Below are 19,802 nucleotides of genomic sequence, written 5' to 3' on the forward strand. Positions count from 1 at the left end.
GCGCCAATAGGGGTGTCGCTTAGATAATAATAATTTACGCAGACATGATTTTTCCCTTCGGCAATTATGTAAACAATATCTCATATTGACAGTCTTTCGGTAAGACACGACACGAAACACTAATTTTTGAACGTATATGTAGTGAGTGACCGCGTACGATCCATAAACTCGTTGATGTTATGGCTTTAAAGTTTTAACTGTTTCTGTAACATTTAAACTAAAGTTCCTATCCACCAAACACCAATTTTACTTACCGTCGTGTCTGCAATGACGTATACCTGATACGCCTCGGAGTGCCTATAACTAGATGACTTGATCGTTTTTCACTTGATGTGATACTGACTTGCTAGACACTCCTACACGGTTTTAAACTTTACACTATTCCACACACGAAAAGGCACCGGACATGCAACGGGAAACAGCTCTAAAAACCGACGGTTAAAAAATTTAAACATACCCGCCAAAGGTGCCAAGCCCAATCACTAATCATCATCACAAATCCTCATCAACCGCACATGACAAAAATCATTATCACCTACTTGTATATTACTACGACGAAGTGGAAAATTCTATAGATTGTACCTATAATAATAATGTTATTATTATTTTAATTTTTTTGACATTCGAGTTGATTTTGTTTTATTTTCTATTGTTACATTATACAAAAATTAATAAAATAATGTTAAAAACTATATACTAATTGAACTGCAATAACGTTATATAATATATACGATGATATAATTTAATCGTTTAGGTTACATACATATTTTATTGGTGCGTATACCCATAAATATATTTACCAATACACCACTGCATAATAGGTATAGTATAGCTGTATAATAGTGTATACCAATACATACTATTACTGTATTTAAAGTCGATTAGCTAAAATCAAATGTGTTATAACAATTGCATCGAGGCAATTTGTCACGTGGATTGGCTATTCACACAAAATATTAGTATTGTTCAAAAAATGTTTACTGATTTATACAATACACTGTGAAATAACATTGTTTTCCAAGATTTAGTTATTACAATTTTTATCAAGGTTAGATAGCTCCATAGATTTGTGTATTGTAAATTAGTACTCATTTTCATTGTCAGTCATTATCAAAATAGGTATCACGATAGCGATTCATACGACTTTACAACTTTGGTCAAGAAGTTTAAAAAGAGTAATATTGTGTCAGTTAATATCTATTACCTACCTTCTGTTTTATTCTTTTCGTATAAGTATTTTACACGTAACTTCATTAGTAGACACAAATACTCACAGCAACAAAATGGCAGTATTAAAATTTATTTTTATAATCATTATTGGAAATTTCGTCAAAAATGTGATGCTGGTCAGTACTCCTAGTCTACTCCTGTAATAATATTATGAAGTACTTTTAGCAGGACGCCGAATAGTAATATTTTAGTGTACTTATATATTTTACTCGGATAATAACTCCGAAATAAATAACGTTTTGGAGGACTATGAATCTGAGTCTTGTACTTTCATGGGAATTTAAATTACATACACTGATTTTTTAAAATCATAATTCGATGTCTGGTATTATATCAGATAGCTATTCTTGAATGATCTATTGATGTTTTTTTGAGCTATTGTTTTTAAATATCACTGATGGTTAAGTGGATTCTTGTGAGAGGGTCCAGGTGGGGTATAGACTCTATAGTATGGTAAGGATTTTGTGCAGTTATCAAGCAAAATTTAGAGGATTCAATCATTAACTAGTTTTTGAGCTTAATTTATAATTGGAAATATCCTGTTACCGTTTATTGAAAATAGTAATACCTTATCGTGACATTGGATATTGGACGATTTTGGAGCAATTTTCAATAGATATTTGAATTAGTCTAGAGTAAAAAATAAAGGTCTAAAGGTGTTTAATGTTCTACGATTGACAAATAGTGCAGAGGAAAATATATTATATTAATAAGGGCATTCTATTTACTTAGGTATGTAAAATGTTTGACGCACAATTTTTTTTTTAATTACAGTGAAAACACTTGTGAGAAACCTTTTTGAAATATTATTATCGCCATTCGTATATAAAGAAAAAATTATAGAAAATTGCATGTGTCCATAAATAAGATACGAAATATTTTAAAAATTCAATGACTGGAAAATAATAATATAAATATTATGAAAATATTATAGTAACTACAACAGTTGTTGTTGTTGTTGAATTAAAACAAAAAACAAAATCGATTTAAAAAAAATTAATGATAGGTAGGTACGTAAATATTTCATTTTCTGTATTTACCGTTTTCAGAAAAATACTGCGAATTTTAGGTTTTGAACCTAAAAGTGACTTCTACATTAAATTTTACATACCTGGGTTTCTGGTCCAGAAACCACTTTCCCACACCCAGAATCTAAATACATAGTAAACAAATAAATTTAATGAAGAACATGTGGTTGTAATATTTATATATGATTATAATATAGACGTTAGGTACTTACCAATAATTAAAGGAAAATAAATTACCAATTGTACCAATTTTTGTAGATGTTTCGAATAATAGTATAAAAGTATAGTTTAATGTTTATTTGAATTTGAAAAAATATTTTTCTATGACTTTCTCAGTACAATCCAATGTTTACGTACACTGTAAGGTTTAAAAAAGTTTCTGTACATCCGAACGATCTTGCGAATTTCACGATCAACCAATACAGAGGAAAACAATTTATAAATGGAAACCTTACAATACTTCCGAATATAGTCACTGATAAAGTAAGTATAACAGTCATGAATTAAATAACCATAGTACTACTAACCTATCAGTGTATAATAAAATATTACCGAATATAAATTGAATATTTTACATATATATTTTACATATATTCACCCTTTCATATTACTATAGGTTTAATTTAATTTTTAGTTTGAAATAAACTATTCAATATTACGTACGAATTAATTATTGAAACATTAATATAATTCTATTTGTTTAGCTTTCCATGTTAATATATTTTGATCACTTGTGTAATGTATTTTTGAAGGTTATTATATTTTTCCATCGTTGTGAATCTGACGGCATTAATTGTGAATACTTTCAAACGTGGACAATCACAGATATCTGCCTTAAATTAAAGGAAAAGAACCAAGTATGGTCCCGTTAGTACAGTTCGTTTGACCCACCAATGGTTTGTCCATTAGATAAGGTAAGGATAATGAAGTTATATAATTCTTTTTGACTTTGCTTTGCTTGAAAGTTCAATGTTATTATTGTGTTTTAATTGTATTTTTAATTATTCTTTATTGTATAACTAGTTCGTAGACAGTCAGTTAGTTATGTGACCCAAGTACATAATATAAACGTTATTGTAAATTTAATATGTTTACAAATGTTAAAATGTGTGATAAAACACTCAATTTTATCTTTGGGAGGGGGGTGGGGGTTCTCAAAATTATTAAACAGTATTTAAAAAAAGCAAACGTTATTATAAAACCAATACCTACTTTTCTTTGCTTAAAATCTAAAAATGTATGAGGATTTATCCCCCATATAATTCCCTGTGAGTAAGCCCCTGTAAAAGGTGCTAATTTATTTTTACACCCGGGGGGGGGGGGGGAATGTCTAAATGCGGCACTGGTGGTGACCCTGGTGACTGGCGTTCTAATTAAATGTTTATTTTTCAATCATAACTATTAACAAGCAATCGGACGTTGAATGTTCATATGTTAAACAAGCATTTTGCAAATAGAGATGGAATAAAAATATATCTATCAAATTATAAATCATAGTGTATAATTATTACATCAAATAATAAATTGTTCTTTCTTCCCAAACAATCAACATAAATCAATTATCATTATTGTTACAACTGTATCATGTTGTCAATCTGTACTATAGCTTTTTAAATTTAGGTTCATTACCGAGTTACAAATGGAACATTTGATGCTGGCGCAGCAATACTGTTGTATCCTCAAGTAACTGATTACCAATGGAGAGTAATTCAAAAGTTCTACGCTAACGATAGATATATCGGTAGTATGATTGTGGAATTTTCATTCTTCGGCCACAGAAAAAAAATCAAGTCAAATCCATAACATGTTATTTACTCAATTACACTTCAATTTTACATAAACACAGTTGTACTATTCTTTAACCCTTTGTCGACCGACGGTACTTATAAGTCCACCGAAATAAAACGTGTATGAAATATCATAAAACGTTATTTTTGTGTTTCTAATGGGTCGGTACTCACGAGTACCATCTACCGATTAAATAAATATTATTTTAAAAGCGGTCGTACTATTATTAAACATTTTATCGGCGATTAATTTCGGGGACTGCAGCATTCAACACATATACATGACTTGGTATTTTTCCTTTCTATTTATATGTACATATTTTATCATTTTATCATAAGAAATATTTTGTTTATGTTTAGATATATGTCTAGATGGATTATCTGTTTCTGTTATTGCGATTTCATTATCGATATAATGAAATATTTATAAATAAGAATATGGACTTGTAAGTACCATTGGTCTTTCACGGTAAATATTTAGTCAGTTGTCGACTAGTAATCGTCGCCGTCGTTCGTAAATGTTTGATTACTGTCTGTGAAATCGTTTTTTTTTACGTACTATACACATTTTTGTATTAAAAGTTCGAATTATTTAACCATAGGTAATAATATTATTTTTAAAATGACAAATAATAACGATGATTTGTTACTTCAGTGGTTAAATGAAGAGATTCCGTTAGATAATAATGAGATTACCGACGAAGAATTATCGGACGACGAAGACAATATTACGAAAGGTAAAGATTTTTTTTCTGTGGTCGATAATAATCCATTTGAAGAAAATATAGTGACAAATGAATTAGAAATTGAAAATGAAGATAGTTTTGAATTTATTCTGGATAATACTGATATTAATTTTTCAAATATAATTGAGCCAGTAGAACCTGTAGTTATAGCTGTGCCGACTTCTACTCAAACTGTCAATCTCCACGACATTTCTGGCTCTTCTAATAATATCAAATCTCCCCCTTCCAAAAAGCTTAAAAACACTTCAAAAAAAAAAAAAGAAGATATCTCACAAATTCGCCGTAAATGGAAAAAGATAACTGTCAAAACATTAGAACCCGATTATTCACTTCCCGATGGACCCGTTGATGGCAAATTCAAGGGGGAAACTGCTACGTCAATATTTTTGGAATTTATCGATGGTTTTATTGATCAACTTGTGTATCAAACAAATTTATATAGTATTCAAAGAGGACGTCCTTTGAATGTAAAACGTTTTGAAATTCTGAACTTCATAGGTATAAATTTTTTAATGGGGTACAACAAACTGCCAAGTTGGAAACATTATTGGGCAACATCTGATGATTTAAATGTTCCCTGTGTGTCAAATACAATGAGCCGTAATCGATTTGATAATATTTTATCAAATCTTCATGTTCAAGACAACTCATTGATCCCAACAAATAATAAAGATAAACTGTTAAAACTTAGGCCTTTGATAAATTACTGTAATGAAATATTTTCTACATCTTACCATGGAACGAGAGAACTAAGTATTGATGAATCGATGATTATTTTTAAAGGTCGTAACTGTATGAAACAATATAATCCTCAAAAACCTATCAAACGCGGATATAAAATATGGTGTTTATCTGACCAAAGGGGATATATAAAAAACTTTAGTATATATCAAGGCAAAGATGAGCAATTATCTGATGAATTTGAGTCATTTGGTTTGGGTGAGCGTGTTGTATTGAATTTGACAAAAAACGAGTGGAATAAAAATAAAAAATTTTTTTTCGACAATTATTTTACTTCATTGCCATTGCTAGAAAAATTAAAAGCGGAAAATTCACTAGCATGTGGGACAATCCGATCAAACCGTAAAGATGTCCCGGAATTATCTGAAGATAAAAAAGCGCCTAGAGGTTCATCAGATTATCGCATTACAAACACTGGTATTGGTGTTTACAAATGGAAAGATACCAAGTATGTTATGTTAGCATCAAATTATCATGGTTCAGAAATAACAACTGTAACAAGAAAGGATAATTGTGGTCGAAAAAAAGATATTCTATGTCCACAAGTTGTACGTGATTATAATTGTTATATGGGTGGTGTAGATCATGCTGATCAACTTAGAACAACTTACGGTGTTAACAGAAAATCAAAAAAGTGGTGGCACCGAATATTTTGGGGTTTATTAGACATTATGTTTGTAAATTCGTATGTGGTATACAAGCAAATACATGGAAGTATTACTTTATTGGATTTTCGTCGTTCAGTCACACAAGGACTTTTGACTTTACGAGAACTTCCTAAATCAAATAAAAGACAATCAACTTCAACACCAAAAAATAAAGGTCCGGCAATAAAGAAGAGGAGAGGAAAAGAATGGTCAGTGTCAAAAGATGTGCGTTTAACCAATCGAGGAATTCATTGGCCAAAATTTGTTGCTAATCGAGGACGTTGTGAAGTTTGTGCTATGAACGGAACTCAATCAAGGCCATATTCAAAATGCTCCCATTGCAATGTATTTTTATGCTGTAACGATAAAAAAAATTGTTTTGCGGACTATCATGATATAGATTGTTCATAACTAGTATAACTAATATGCATATAAAATTATTATAATGTGTTCATAAGCATAATGTAAAATAACTATTTTTTTTTTTAATTATAACATTTTTATTTGACTGATATGGAGTTATGATTTTCTTTTTATTTAACCAACATATAAATCAACACCTATTAATTTCCACGATAAAAAAAACTTTTGGTAACAAAATAATTCATATATAGCATTGACCTAATAATATAACATTTTTTAGACTAAAATACTTAATTTACACTTAGGAGCTATTGAGGTTTTTAATTTATATGTAAGTATTCTAAAAAAAACGTTTATGCTTATTTTTACTAAGAGTAATATTTTTAGAAATAAGAGAAGAACATTTTTTTTTTCTAAAGTCGTAAATAAATTTTGGTATATTCAACATGTTAAAAATTATATGGCAAAATTACTGTTGGTACTTTGAAGTACCAATTAAAAAAATCCTAGATGACCGATGGTACTTCCAAGTACCATGATCCTAACTCAAATTTGAGTAAAAAAAAAAAAAAAAAAACAAAAAAAAATGTCTTATATAGGTCAAATATAACATGTTTATGCAAAAAAAACTTTAAAAAATATTTTAATTCGATGCTTGGTCAACAAAGGGTTAATTGTTATTTAAAAAAAAATGTTTATAATTTTAACTTATACAGTTGGGTAGTTAGTTTAAGCATACCTTCTTATTTTATATTTTTGTAAATGGAACAAGAAATATCCAGATTATCCAAAATATATTTTATTTTCAAGCCTTAAATGTGTCAATAATTTCCATTGAACTCATAATGGTATCGATTTATAATTATATAATATATTTATTTTATCTTTCATTGATTTGCCACAAATTACATATTAATATTTTACATTTTCTAAAATTCTGCATTTGAACTTTGTTTTATTATATACATGGTAGATACCTACGTGGCAATAATATTTTAATCTTGAGAATACTTCAAACACAATTATTACAATAAAATCATGTTTATAAATAACATTACCATCACATATTTTTACAATATTCGTGCACACTGATAACAATTAATATTATTAGGTAGGTACTACTTAGAACGATAAGATAGAGTACCATAAGTAGTGTGTTATCCTCTGAGGTATTAATAGTGTATTTAAAAAAACAGGAAGTTGATATCTTAATCATTAAGTAAACTATACAGTGTTACTTGGATAACAATAGGTATACAATGTATTTAAACTAATGAGTATACCTCAATATACAGTGAGTTATACTTACTATATATTATATATACGAGTATACGACTTTGTAGATAATATTATAGTACATTAGTACCGTATAATTGTATGTATCAATACACCCTATCATAGGTATTATATTTAAAGTCGAAGTGCTAAAATAATTGCATGGAGGCGATTTATCACATTGATCGGCTATTCAAACAAAATATTAGTGTTGTTCAAAAAAAAAATTTACTAATTTATACAGTACATTGTCAAACAGAATTGGTTTTCCGTGACAACTTCCGACATTAAGTTATTATAATTTTTATGAAGGTTAGATAAGCTGAAAAGTTCTTTGTGTTGTAAATTATTATTAATTTGCACTGTGAGCTAGTATTATACATCACGATAACGATTAATTCGACTATCCATAAATAGAAGTTTATATTTTGCAAATCAAACCCTAGACAAGCAGTTCATTCACAGTATATTTACAAATACTCCCGAGGAAAAAATGGCCAAGCTAAAATTTTTTTTTATTTTGATCATTGGAGATTTCATCAAACATGTGATGTTGGTTAGTATATTCGTGTAATAATTTATGAAGTAGGTACTTATAGGACGATATATTTTAGAGAACTTATATTAGGGGCGTAAATAAGGGGGGATTAGGGAGATAGATCCCTCCCAGAGCCTTAATAGTATATATAAAACACTCACCACTGTATTGAAAATGTAGTATTTTGTGTGTAAGAAAATGTATATCCCCCTCTCCACAGAAAAAAATGTGTAATTACGCCACTGACTCGTATATTTAACTCAGATATTTTAGTTATTTTGAATAAGTATTTGAATTACTCACATTGTTAGTTTTCAATTTTTTTAGTTTTTTTTTCTATAAATATCAATAAAATTTTATTTGTTGGGTAAAAAAGCTTGAAAATTTAATATAAGGCTCTTGATATATCGTTCTAATAGAAAAATATTAAAAATACATAGGCACAATTTTTTTTTATAAGCATTTAAAGTTCAAATTTTGACAACATTTATCAAATTTATAATTTATTTATTATTTTGTAGTTAAAAATGTATAAAATGTTTAACTTTTATGGCTAAGGATTGAAAATTTAAAACAAGGCTCCACGTAAATAGGTTATATATAACTTACTTTATATAACTTAATTACTTTATTCACAATAGTATCATCAAATATACTTGGTAATATCATAGACTGACTGACCGTTTTCGCTCAGAATCGTTTTTCTTATACAATGATATTATATCATTGAATTCAAATTTAACACCATCCATTACAGTAACCCACTTGTCATCTACTGTACAGCGGAGCGACATCCACTTATCCCCCTTTTTTTATTACTATCCCTCAAAAGGAAAATAAATATATTAATTATACGAATTTTTAGTAGGTATTTTACATTTTGAACAATAGTAAAATCGATGATTTAATATATTTATTTATAAAGATTTAAATGTCCTAATTTCAAAAAATATTTTATTATGATTTTCAGTACAATCCAATGTTAACATATACGTTACGTTTTAAAAAAGCTATTGTACAACCGAGCATTTATGGAAATTTAACCATCGACCAATACAAAGAAACACAATTTATAAATGGAAATATTACAGTGCCCTCGACATTTTCAATCACCTCAGTAAGTAAAACAATATTATAAATTAAACAACCCCAATGACTCACTTATTATAGGTATATCATAAAATAACGCCGAATGAGTTGAATATTTTGTGTACTCTTATCGTGTTACAGAATTGAATTTTATGTGGGATAATAGTGATAATACTAAGTCAATTCCGTACAAATCAATTTTAATATTAATATATTCATAAACTTTTATTTGTTTAGCTTTACATATTTTCAATTGCTTATAATATATTTTTAAAGGTTGTCGGCCTATTCTATCGTTGTGATTCTGATGGCATTAACTGTGAATACTTTCAAACGTGGAAAATGACTGACCTCTGCTCTAAAATGAAAGAAAAGAACCAAGTATGGTCCCGTTGGTACGGTTCGTTTCATCCACCATTAGTTTGTCCATTCAATAAAGTAAGAATAATGAATTTATAAAGTTCTTATTAACATTGCGTTACTTGACAATTCGATGGTATTATTGTGTTTAATTTGTATTGCTTGTAAATTATTTTTTATTTCTTAACTAGTTTATAGACAGTCAGTTAGTGACTTGTTTTAGTTTTCCATTTCTTTCCATGATTTGTAATATACATGAATTCCTTGGTCTTCGGGGGGCTAACCTTATGTGGCTCCTTAAATTAGAACGTGGTGCAAATCTTCTCCATGACCTAGAGCATGCGTAGACCAATATATAGTTTAATCATAAATCTTATCGTTATATCGTTCCTTCTCTCTTTTGATTGTATTCTTATTTTCGAATGCATTACAACTTCCACCTGGAAAACATCCGAATGGTGAGCTTACCTCCGGATATAGTTTTAGCTCTTCCATTAAAATTCATTAAAATTCAATATGAAATTAACTGTTTTTTACCTAGATAATCTGATCTTAATGAGGTGTATTCCCGTTGCTTTTCTGTTGCTTTCCTCATCTCCGTATATAGTAGATAGCCATTACCTAAATATTATAAGTGGGTGTTAAGATCGCCTACTATTGTCTGATTTGTAGTTGTACCTGTTATTTGTTACATACTCCAATAATAATTCTCTTAAATGTATTTACCTTTCATTAAATTCAAATTTAAATATTTATAACAGTGACCTACTAAATGACTAAGTACACTTGAAACTTACCATACAGCATATCAAGGTTATGACCATGGTGTACTAATATAAATGTTTATTTTTCAACCATAATGTATAAATAACTCTAAACAAACAGTTGGACGTTGGACGTTGAAAGTTCGTGTATTAAACACACATATTTATACATGAAATAAAAATGTATCAATTATAATTTCCATTATTATATAGTATAATAATGTAAAATGATTGCATTACATATAAATTATTCTTTCTTCTAAAAATCTAACAGAAATCAATCATAATAATTGTTGTTATATACTGAATCTTGTTGTACTTTTAAAACTTTTTACTTTTAGGTTCATTACCAAATAAGAAATGGAACTTTTGATATTGGCTTAGCAATACTTTTGTATCCCCAAGTAACTGATTACCAATGGAGAATAATTCAAAAGTTCTACGATAATGATACACATCTCAGTAATATGGTCCTGGAATTATCATTTTTTGGCTACAGAAAAAAAATCAAGACTGTTCAAAAACCTTAACATGTTATTTACTCAATTACACTTCAATTTAATGTAAACAAATTTGTACTATTCATTCATTATCCACTATTTAAAAAGTGCGTGATGCGATTACGCGCGGGAGAAATGAAACTTCTTTGTAGAGGGTTTGAAAAAAAAAATAGTCATGACACACGTTTTTATGGTTTGTTTTGTATAAAAAATAAAATATATCAGAAAGAATGCAAAAAAGATGGTTTCCCCGACAGGAATAGAACCTGCAACTGTCATCGGAGCGTTTCACCTTAGCTTAACGGTCACGCCCTTTTTTTATATACCCACCATAAAGAAGTTTCACTTCAAAAAACTATATTATTCAAATGTAAAACGTTTTGTAGTTATATAATACAATTGTAATAGTTATTAAAAATGTATAAATAAATATTAGTAAGATTTAGTTTATGTATATTATACAAATTTTTACGACTAATCCAAACTTTTCTTTTCATTACATATTTACATACTGACTGAATTACCTGAAAAAAATTCTGATTGTTCAACTTCTTTTGGTTGTAACACGTTATTTTTATTATTATTTAACACGTTTCGCTTTATTAATAATTATCATTAAAACCAATATCAACCATTAACAAACAAAAATGTCCATCATAAACCTCAAAATCCCTTTTAATTTACTCTCTTTAAATTAGCCTATCTTTTTCCCAGAGGTCTAATCTATCTCTGTACCAAATTTCATCGCATTCGGATGAACGGTATAGGAATGCATAAAGGACACACACACACACACACACACACACACACACACACACACACACACACACACACACACACACACACAAACAAACATTCATTTATATATATGTATGTATATTTATACAGCTGAACTACTCGGCGTTGCCCGGAAAAAAAAATTCTGATTGTTCAACTAATTTTGTAATAACATCTAATATTTAAAGAATTGAAAGCTATTATGTGGCTTTTATTTAAATTATTTACAATCATAAAACTATTTATTATTTACTACATTGTGTTTGACGCCTTTTCCAAAATTGCTAATGTATAATTAAATATCTATCACCCGTCATTCTTATCATGCAATAAAATAATCATCGATTAAAAGATTATTTTAAAATAATTTTCTTATTATACTGAAAATTATTCTACGAAATACAAAACTTTGGTAATAAAAGTACCTATTAAGTTGTCGTGTATATATACCTACCTATTTTCAAATGTATTGTGGCATGTGAAAATTGTAAAAGCATAATAACATTGAATAGTCTATTAAAAATGTACCGATTTAGATAGAAAAGATTTTACTGATTGGTGGAATAGGTGTGATATAAGGGGGAGACAGACTATATAGTATATTATAGTATATACTATAAAATATGCTACCTAGCTAGGCACTAAAATAAAACTGTGCTATCCTCTGAGGATTTAATAGTATATTTAAACAAAACAGGAAGTAGATATCATCAAGTAAACTATAGACAATGTTACTTGGATAACAATAGTTATACAATGTATTTAAACTAATTGATATACCTCAATATACAGTGAGTTATACTTACTATATATTATATACGAGTAGGTAGGATGACTATGTAGATTGCATTATAGTACCGTATAATAGTAATATAGTATAGAACAATACACCCTATTGTAGGTACTATATTTAAAGTCGAAGTGTTAAAATAATTGCATCGAGGCAATTTATCACGTTGATCAGCTTTTCAAACAAAATATTAGGGTTGTGCAAAAAATGTTTACTAATTTATAAAATACTGTAGTACATAACGTTGTTTTCCCGAGACAACTTCCGACATTTAGTTATTATAATTTGTATGAAGGTTAGATAAGCTGCAAAGTTGTTTGTGTTGTAAATTATTATTAATATTTGCATTGTGAATTAGTAACATATCACGAAACGATTCATTCGACTATCCATTCCATTGAAGTTTATTATTCAAAACGAACTCTGGACAGCCAGTTCAATAAGAGTAATATTGTGTCAGCTAATATAACTTCTAAGTTGTATGCTTTTCGTTTAAGTATTTTACTCGTAACTACATCATATAGTTTATCACAAATACTTCCGGGGAAAAAATGACCGCGCTAAAATTTATTTTGATTTTTATCATTGGAGATTTCATCAAAAATGTGATGTTGGTTAGTATACTCGTGTAATAATTTATGATGTATGTACTTTTAAGAGGACTCCATGACGATATATTTAAGTGGGCTTATATTAGGGGCGTAAATAAGGGGGGGATTAGGGAGACAAAGGGAGTATAATCATTTACAATTGAAAAAATAGAAATTGTAAAGAGAAAAATAAATATTAATATTTTAATTTATAGAAAAATCCAGTTGTGAGAAAACTTTTCTAAAAACTATTATCCCCATTTAATTATGTATACAAAATAAATAAAAAATTGCACATATCTACAAATAAGATTCAAAACATTTTGAAAATTCTATGGCTAGAAAATATTTTTACAAATATTCTGGGAATATTATATTTACAATTATTTATTAATTGACAGAATTATAACAAAAAACAAAATAGATTCCGTGAAAAATTAATGATACGTAAATATTGCTGTTTTCTGTATTATATATATATTAGATCTGAGCAAAGCGTTGAATGTATTGATTTTACAATGATGTGTGTTTTTTTTTTATTTTTTGTTTTGTGTCTGTCATCACCTTTTAGATTTTCTTCAACTGTAACTTTTCTGATAGGAATAATCTAGTTAATACTTTGGGGAGTCAAAAGTAAAAATTTCCCAGTAGTTTTCAAAAGCGACGAAAAATTAAGGAAAACGGGAATTTTTACGCAAAATCTGTTTTTGAGAAAACCGATTTTGGTTTTTGGTGCAACTCTAAAACAAATTATCGTAGGTACATGAAATTTTGACTGAATGTTTATATAAGCATTTTCTATACACCATAATATTTTCCAAATATTTTAACTTATTTTGAGCTGTTTACGGATATTTTCAGTTTCCATTTTTTTTTTGTTTTTTTTTCTATAAATATCAATAAAATTTTATTTGTTGGTTAAAAAAGCTTGAAAATGTAATGGAAGGCTCATAGATTATTGTTTCAAAGGCAGATGAAAAAAAATTAAAAATCCATAGTCACAAATTTTTTACTTTCATGATTTTTAATGGAAATTGAAATGAAAAAGTCTGAATTTTGAAAATTTCAAGAATTTGTGTTTAATAATAAAATAATAAAAATGTAACTCAGTAATAATAAGTAGGTGGGTTATTTAACTAGCTTTAATATAAAATATTAATGAGAGAGATTTGATATCACACTCAATCGGTATAACCACTTGAATCCATAAAAACATCGGCATGAACAGTCCCAAAATTTCTATTTTTTAACTTTTTTCCTAAACTATTTAATTTTTCACAGATAAAAAAAGATATATTTTTCAATAAATTTTCATTTAGCGAGGTAGATTTCCAAAACTGGGGAACGGATTTTGTTGTTTGGGGTCTTGTTAGATTCACATTGGCTAGGAGAAGTGTAGTGAAGATTTTTAGAAATTTATCTCCAATCGTTAATTCACTACAAAGTTGTAAAGCTGAAAAACATCCAAAAATGCCCAATAAAATTTGTTTTAATTTTTTTTTAATGTTTTGTAGTGAATTAACTATTAAAGATAAAGTTCTGAAAACCTTCACTGCACTTTTCCTAACCAATGTGAATCTAACAAGACCTCAAACAACGAAATCTGCTCTCCGGTTTCGGAAATCTATCTCACAAAATGATAATGATTTTTTGTGGGGCTGTTCACACCGACATTTTTCTAGATTCAAATTGTTTAACCACTTGGGTGTGATATCAGTTAATAAATTTCTAAAAATTAAAAATCTAGATAGTTTACATGCCGATCCCTGACTTGGCAAGCGTTTTTTATAAGCATTTAAAGTTCAAATATTGACAAAATACGTAAAAATGACGAAAATTTGTAAATTATTTTGAGTTAGAAGTTCATATATTATTCACAATAATATCATCAAATATACTTGGTAATATCATAGGCTGACTGACCGTTTTCGCTCAGAATCGTTTTTCTTAAACAATGATATTATTACTGTACAGCAGAGTGACATCCACTTACCCACCTTTTTTTTTTATTATCCCTCGAACGGAAAATAAATACGCATTTTTAGTAGGTATTTTAAATGTCGAATAATAGTAAAATGTATGATTTAATATATCTATTTATTTTTATAGATTTAAATTACCTAATTACAAAAGTTATTTTACCATGCTTTTCAGTTTAATCCAATGTTAACGTATACGATACGTTTTAAAAAAGCTATCGTACAACCGAGTAGCTTTGGGAATTTAACCATCGACCAATACAGAGGAATACAATATCTTAATGGACATTTTACAGTGCCTTCGACATCAACAATCACCAAAGTCAGTAAAACAATATTGTAAATTAAACAACCATAGGACTTAACTATTAATTATTATAGGTATATCATAAAATATCACCGAATAAGTTGAATATTTTATACTCGTGTTACAGAATTGTATTTTATGTGGGATAATTATACTAACTATTAAGACAATTCCGTAAAAATCAATTGTAATATTGATACATTAATATACTTCTATGTGTTTAACTTTAAATATTTTTAATTGTTTATGATCTATTTTTAAAGATGGTCGCCATTTTCTATCGTTGTGATTCTGATGGCATTAACTGTGAATACTTTCAAACGTGGAAAATGACTGACCTCTGCTCTAAAATGAAAGAAGAGAACCAAGTATGGTCCCGTTGGTACGGTTCGTTTCATCCACCATTAGTTTGTCCATTCGATAAAGTAAGAATAATGAATTTATATAGTTCTTGTTAACTTTGCGTTACTTGATAATTCGATGGTATTATTGTGTTTAATTTGTATTGTTTGTAAATTAGTCTTTATTTTTTAACTAGTTTATAGACGGTCAGTTAGTGACTTGACTTTATGAATTAATTTGTTGTTTACTAGAGAATCTGATCTTAACGAGGTGGTTTACCGTTGATTTTCTCTTGCTTTCCTCACCACAGTTTATTAGGTAGCCATTATCTAAATATTCTAAGTAGGTGTTAATATCTTTCTCTTAAATCGATTTTTTTGGCTTAGTATAGGCCATTTAGGCCTTTCGCCGCAACCACCACATTTCTCCATGCTTCTCTATCATTAGCTAGCTCTTCACCGTTCACTGCTCCTAGAATTTGTAGGTCACTATTTTAACTCTGTCTATCCATCTTAAATTGATTTACCTTTCATTAAATTCAAATTTAACAAATTTATTACAGTGTACTTACTTAATGACTAAGTACCCTTGAAAGTTGAAACATGCCATACAGCATATTATCAAGGATATATCCATGGTGTATAAAACATGTTTTTTTTCAATCTTAATGTAAAAATAACTCTGGACAAACAGTTGGACGTTGAATGTTCGTGTATTAAACACGCATATTTACATGGAATAAAGATGTATCTATATTATAATTGTATATAATAGTATATAATATTATTGCAGTTCATATAAATCTTTCTTTCTTCTAAAAAATTTACAACAATCATCATTAATGTTATATACTGCACCGTATTGTACTTTTATAACTTTTTACATTTAGATTCATTACCAAATGATAAATGGAACTTATGATGTTGGCTTAGTATTTGCATTGTATCCTCAAGTAACTGATTACCAATGGAGAATTATTCAAAAGTTCTACGATAATGATTCATATATCAGTAGTATCATCCTGGAATTTATGTATTTCGGGTACAGAAAAAAAATCAAGTTTATTCTATAACTATAACATGTTATTTACTCAATTACACGTCAATTCAATATAAACAAAGTTGTATTATTTATTCATTACCTTGTTTAAAAAAAAAAGTGCGTGTTGCGAGTACTCGCTGGTGAAATGAAACTTCTTTAGAGAGGGTACGAAAAAAGAAATCATCACAATACACACGCACACACCTATGGTTTGTCTTGTATAAAAAAAATGGATAAATATAGCAAAAAAAATGCAAAAAATCAGGTTTCCACGTTTGGAATCGAATCCGCAACTGTTGTCGGGGCGTTTCACACAAGTGTAACTGTTGTGCCCTTTTTTATACCCTCCGTAAACAATTTTCACTTCAAAAAATTATATTACATATTCAATTTTAAAAAATTAGGTAGTCACTAGTTATATAATGCAATAAATTAAAAAAATTAGGGAAATGAATATTGGTATGATTTAATTTATATATTTTTATACGAATTTTTACACAGATTAACGTTTAAAATTATAATTATAAACGTAATAACCAATAACTAATAAGTAATATTTGACAAACACATTACACTATACACAAGTTATCCCAATACAGATCAACAGATCAGTATTAATTCATAGTTCCGATGATTAGGTTACTTAAATATAATATTTAGAATTAGGAAGTATTAATGTGACGATTGACATTGTTTTTCAGAACCCAATTTTTAAATTATTAAATATATTTACTACAAAATATTATGTCTTTAATGGAGGCTAAAATAAATACTTCGAGGGCCGTGATCTAGACGATTTCACATTAATTATGCATTCAACTTTTATAGTTTAAAACACAGTTTTTAATTAATTTTTTTTTTATTAAAATCATAACATTCTGGCTTCTTGGCTTTCTAAAATATGTAGGTACCCAAATTCCGTGGATAGCTTAGGAATTTACCTAAAAGAAAATTAAGTAATCTACTGTTCAATTTTTTATAATATAGCTACATTCCATATTATAATGCACATATTATAGTATACATATCTTAATATATAGCCTATGATATTGCGAAATAATGTTCTTAAAATACCATAATGGAGCTCATAGGTACCTTTATTCAAGTAATATTTATAGAGTATATAGGTACTATTTTGTTTGTATTGGTGTTAAATATTATTGTTCTAAAATACCGTATTTTAAGCGTACATGGCATATTTGCTGTTCATTAACTATTCATCTGATAGAACCTACAAGCTATTCAATAACCATTCTATACTAACCTATATTTTGGTACCCAATAAAAAATCCCAAACATTTCCAGTACTTTTAATGCTTAGAAAACCGATTGAGATATATGAAATTCACCATATTTACCAGTTTAAAACACAAACATCATGGACTTTTGAGTTTATATGACTGTGAAAATCAAAACCTTCAATCGACTAAATATACACCCTACAAGTAATTGAGATTAAATTAGTTACATATTTATAAATATTTCACGTTAATGACTAACACTAAAACAAAGTATGACATCGATTTGAACAGTTTTACTTATCAACTATTATTTTAGTTTTGTTGACTTGACACTTTCCTCAACGTAAGAATTAAGAAGTTGTAACCATAACATTTTATGTCTACAAGCTGTTTGTAGTTTGTATTGAGTATTTGTGTGCAGCAATTTATCATGAGTACCACCTACCTATTACAAAACGTCTATTATTAACGTTTAAGTCTTAAAACTTCTATATTATTTATTGTTTTTATTTTCAAGTAGAGATCAGTGGTGATAATAACACTTAGGGAATCCCCTAAGTGATTAATTTTGATAAATTCATTATGGCTTCTGCTGGTGACCTTAAATAGTCGTTCTATATAATACAATAACGATACTCAGACACACTCGGTTGTTGTAGACAGAGTTGTATAATTGATTCATCTTTCAATAATATTCTTCATATCACAATAATGCTCTATCAAATAAATTTTGTTTATAAACTAATTCATTGTCTTGTAACATGCAACATGATCTGAATGATAATTTGTGATGACCGTGTGATTTACGCAATTGAATTTATGTCTTCAAAAAAAAAAACGTATTATTTTCCGCTCCAAGAAAATGGGAAAATGGACCCAAGTTAAAATGCGCATTTTAAAATAAATGTTAAAAAAACATTGTAGATTCAACGGTTTAATATGAATAGTAGGTATCAATTATTGCAGGTATAATATATACCAAATAATGTTATATTTCGGATTTCCGTAGATATAGTGAACCGTTTATTCTGTTTTGAAACCAGAACCTCTTATGTATATTGTTATATTATATTATTATGTGCGTGCGAGGATGATTAGCTGCAATGCACACGCCGTGCACTTATAAGTTATATTATTATTATTATTATCATCGTCATCATATTATAATCCCAAACAAATGGTTCGCGTCTTCAAAGCCGAGGATTTGTTGCTTTATTATATATTATTATGGTATATGGGTACGCTATATAATATTATGGTGACGAAGAATAAACGACTGCGCGCCAGGAAAAAGTGCGAGTCGCGCGGGTGTACAATATACATATATATATACACACACACACACACACACACACACACACACACACACACGACACACGCACACACATACCCGTGTTTAGGTATATATGATACATTATATAAGCACACACACATATACCTATATGGACGTGTACCGTAACGCAGTCGTCGGCAGAAATACACATAAATCGTGATGGCAATAAGCTCCTGTAATAATAACACACCGTATATTAGACGGAAGCCGTGTTAATGGTGTGACGCGCTAGCCAGCACATATTATTATTATATATTATAATTAGTGGTCGTGCGGGTGCTCGGCTGGGTAGGGAATAAGGCGAATGGTTGCGAGACCTGCAGCGTTTCCTTTT

The 19,802-nt window shown here is 28.6% G+C and overlaps 3 protein-coding genes and 1 pseudogene across 3 annotated transcripts; all 4 read left to right on the forward strand.

The window, feature by feature from the left end:
• The first annotated feature begins 1,283 nt into the window (after positions 1-1,283).
• On the forward strand, positions 1,284-4,061 carry LOC132940101 (uncharacterized; annotated as a pseudogene).
• A 606-nt stretch (positions 4,062-4,667) lies between these two features.
• On the forward strand, positions 4,668-6,590 carry LOC132940110 (piggyBac transposable element-derived protein 3-like). The gene is made up of 2 exons (XM_061007529.1): positions 4,668-5,730; positions 5,824-6,590. Exons 1-2 carry the CDS (start codon positions 4,668-4,670, stop codon positions 6,588-6,590), a joined length of 1,830 nt encoding a protein of 609 aa, XP_060863512.1.
• Positions 6,591-8,169: 1,579 nt separating this feature from the next.
• On the forward strand, positions 8,170-11,382 carry LOC132942205 (uncharacterized). The gene is made up of 4 exons (XM_061010522.1): positions 8,170-8,373; positions 9,326-9,472; positions 9,721-9,882; positions 10,910-11,382. The coding sequence occupies exons 1-4, from the start codon at positions 8,311-8,313 to the stop codon at positions 11,096-11,098; spliced, it is 561 nt and encodes a 186-aa protein (XP_060866505.1). The 5' UTR covers positions 8,170-8,310; the 3' UTR covers positions 11,099-11,382.
• Positions 11,383-13,134: 1,752 nt separating this feature from the next.
• LOC132940111 (uncharacterized) lies at positions 13,135-16,925 on the forward strand. The gene is made up of 4 exons (XM_061007530.1): positions 13,135-13,249; positions 15,380-15,526; positions 15,775-15,936; positions 16,743-16,925. Exons 1-4 carry the CDS (start codon positions 13,187-13,189, stop codon positions 16,923-16,925), a joined length of 555 nt encoding a protein of 184 aa, XP_060863513.1. The 5' UTR covers positions 13,135-13,186.
• The last annotated feature ends 2,877 nt before the right edge of the window (positions 16,926-19,802 follow it).

Source organism: Metopolophium dirhodum, chromosome 3, assembly GCF_019925205.1.
Source record: "Metopolophium dirhodum isolate CAU chromosome 3, ASM1992520v1, whole genome shotgun sequence".
In the NCBI taxonomy this organism is placed as follows: domain Eukaryota; kingdom Metazoa; phylum Arthropoda; class Insecta; order Hemiptera; family Aphididae; genus Metopolophium; species Metopolophium dirhodum.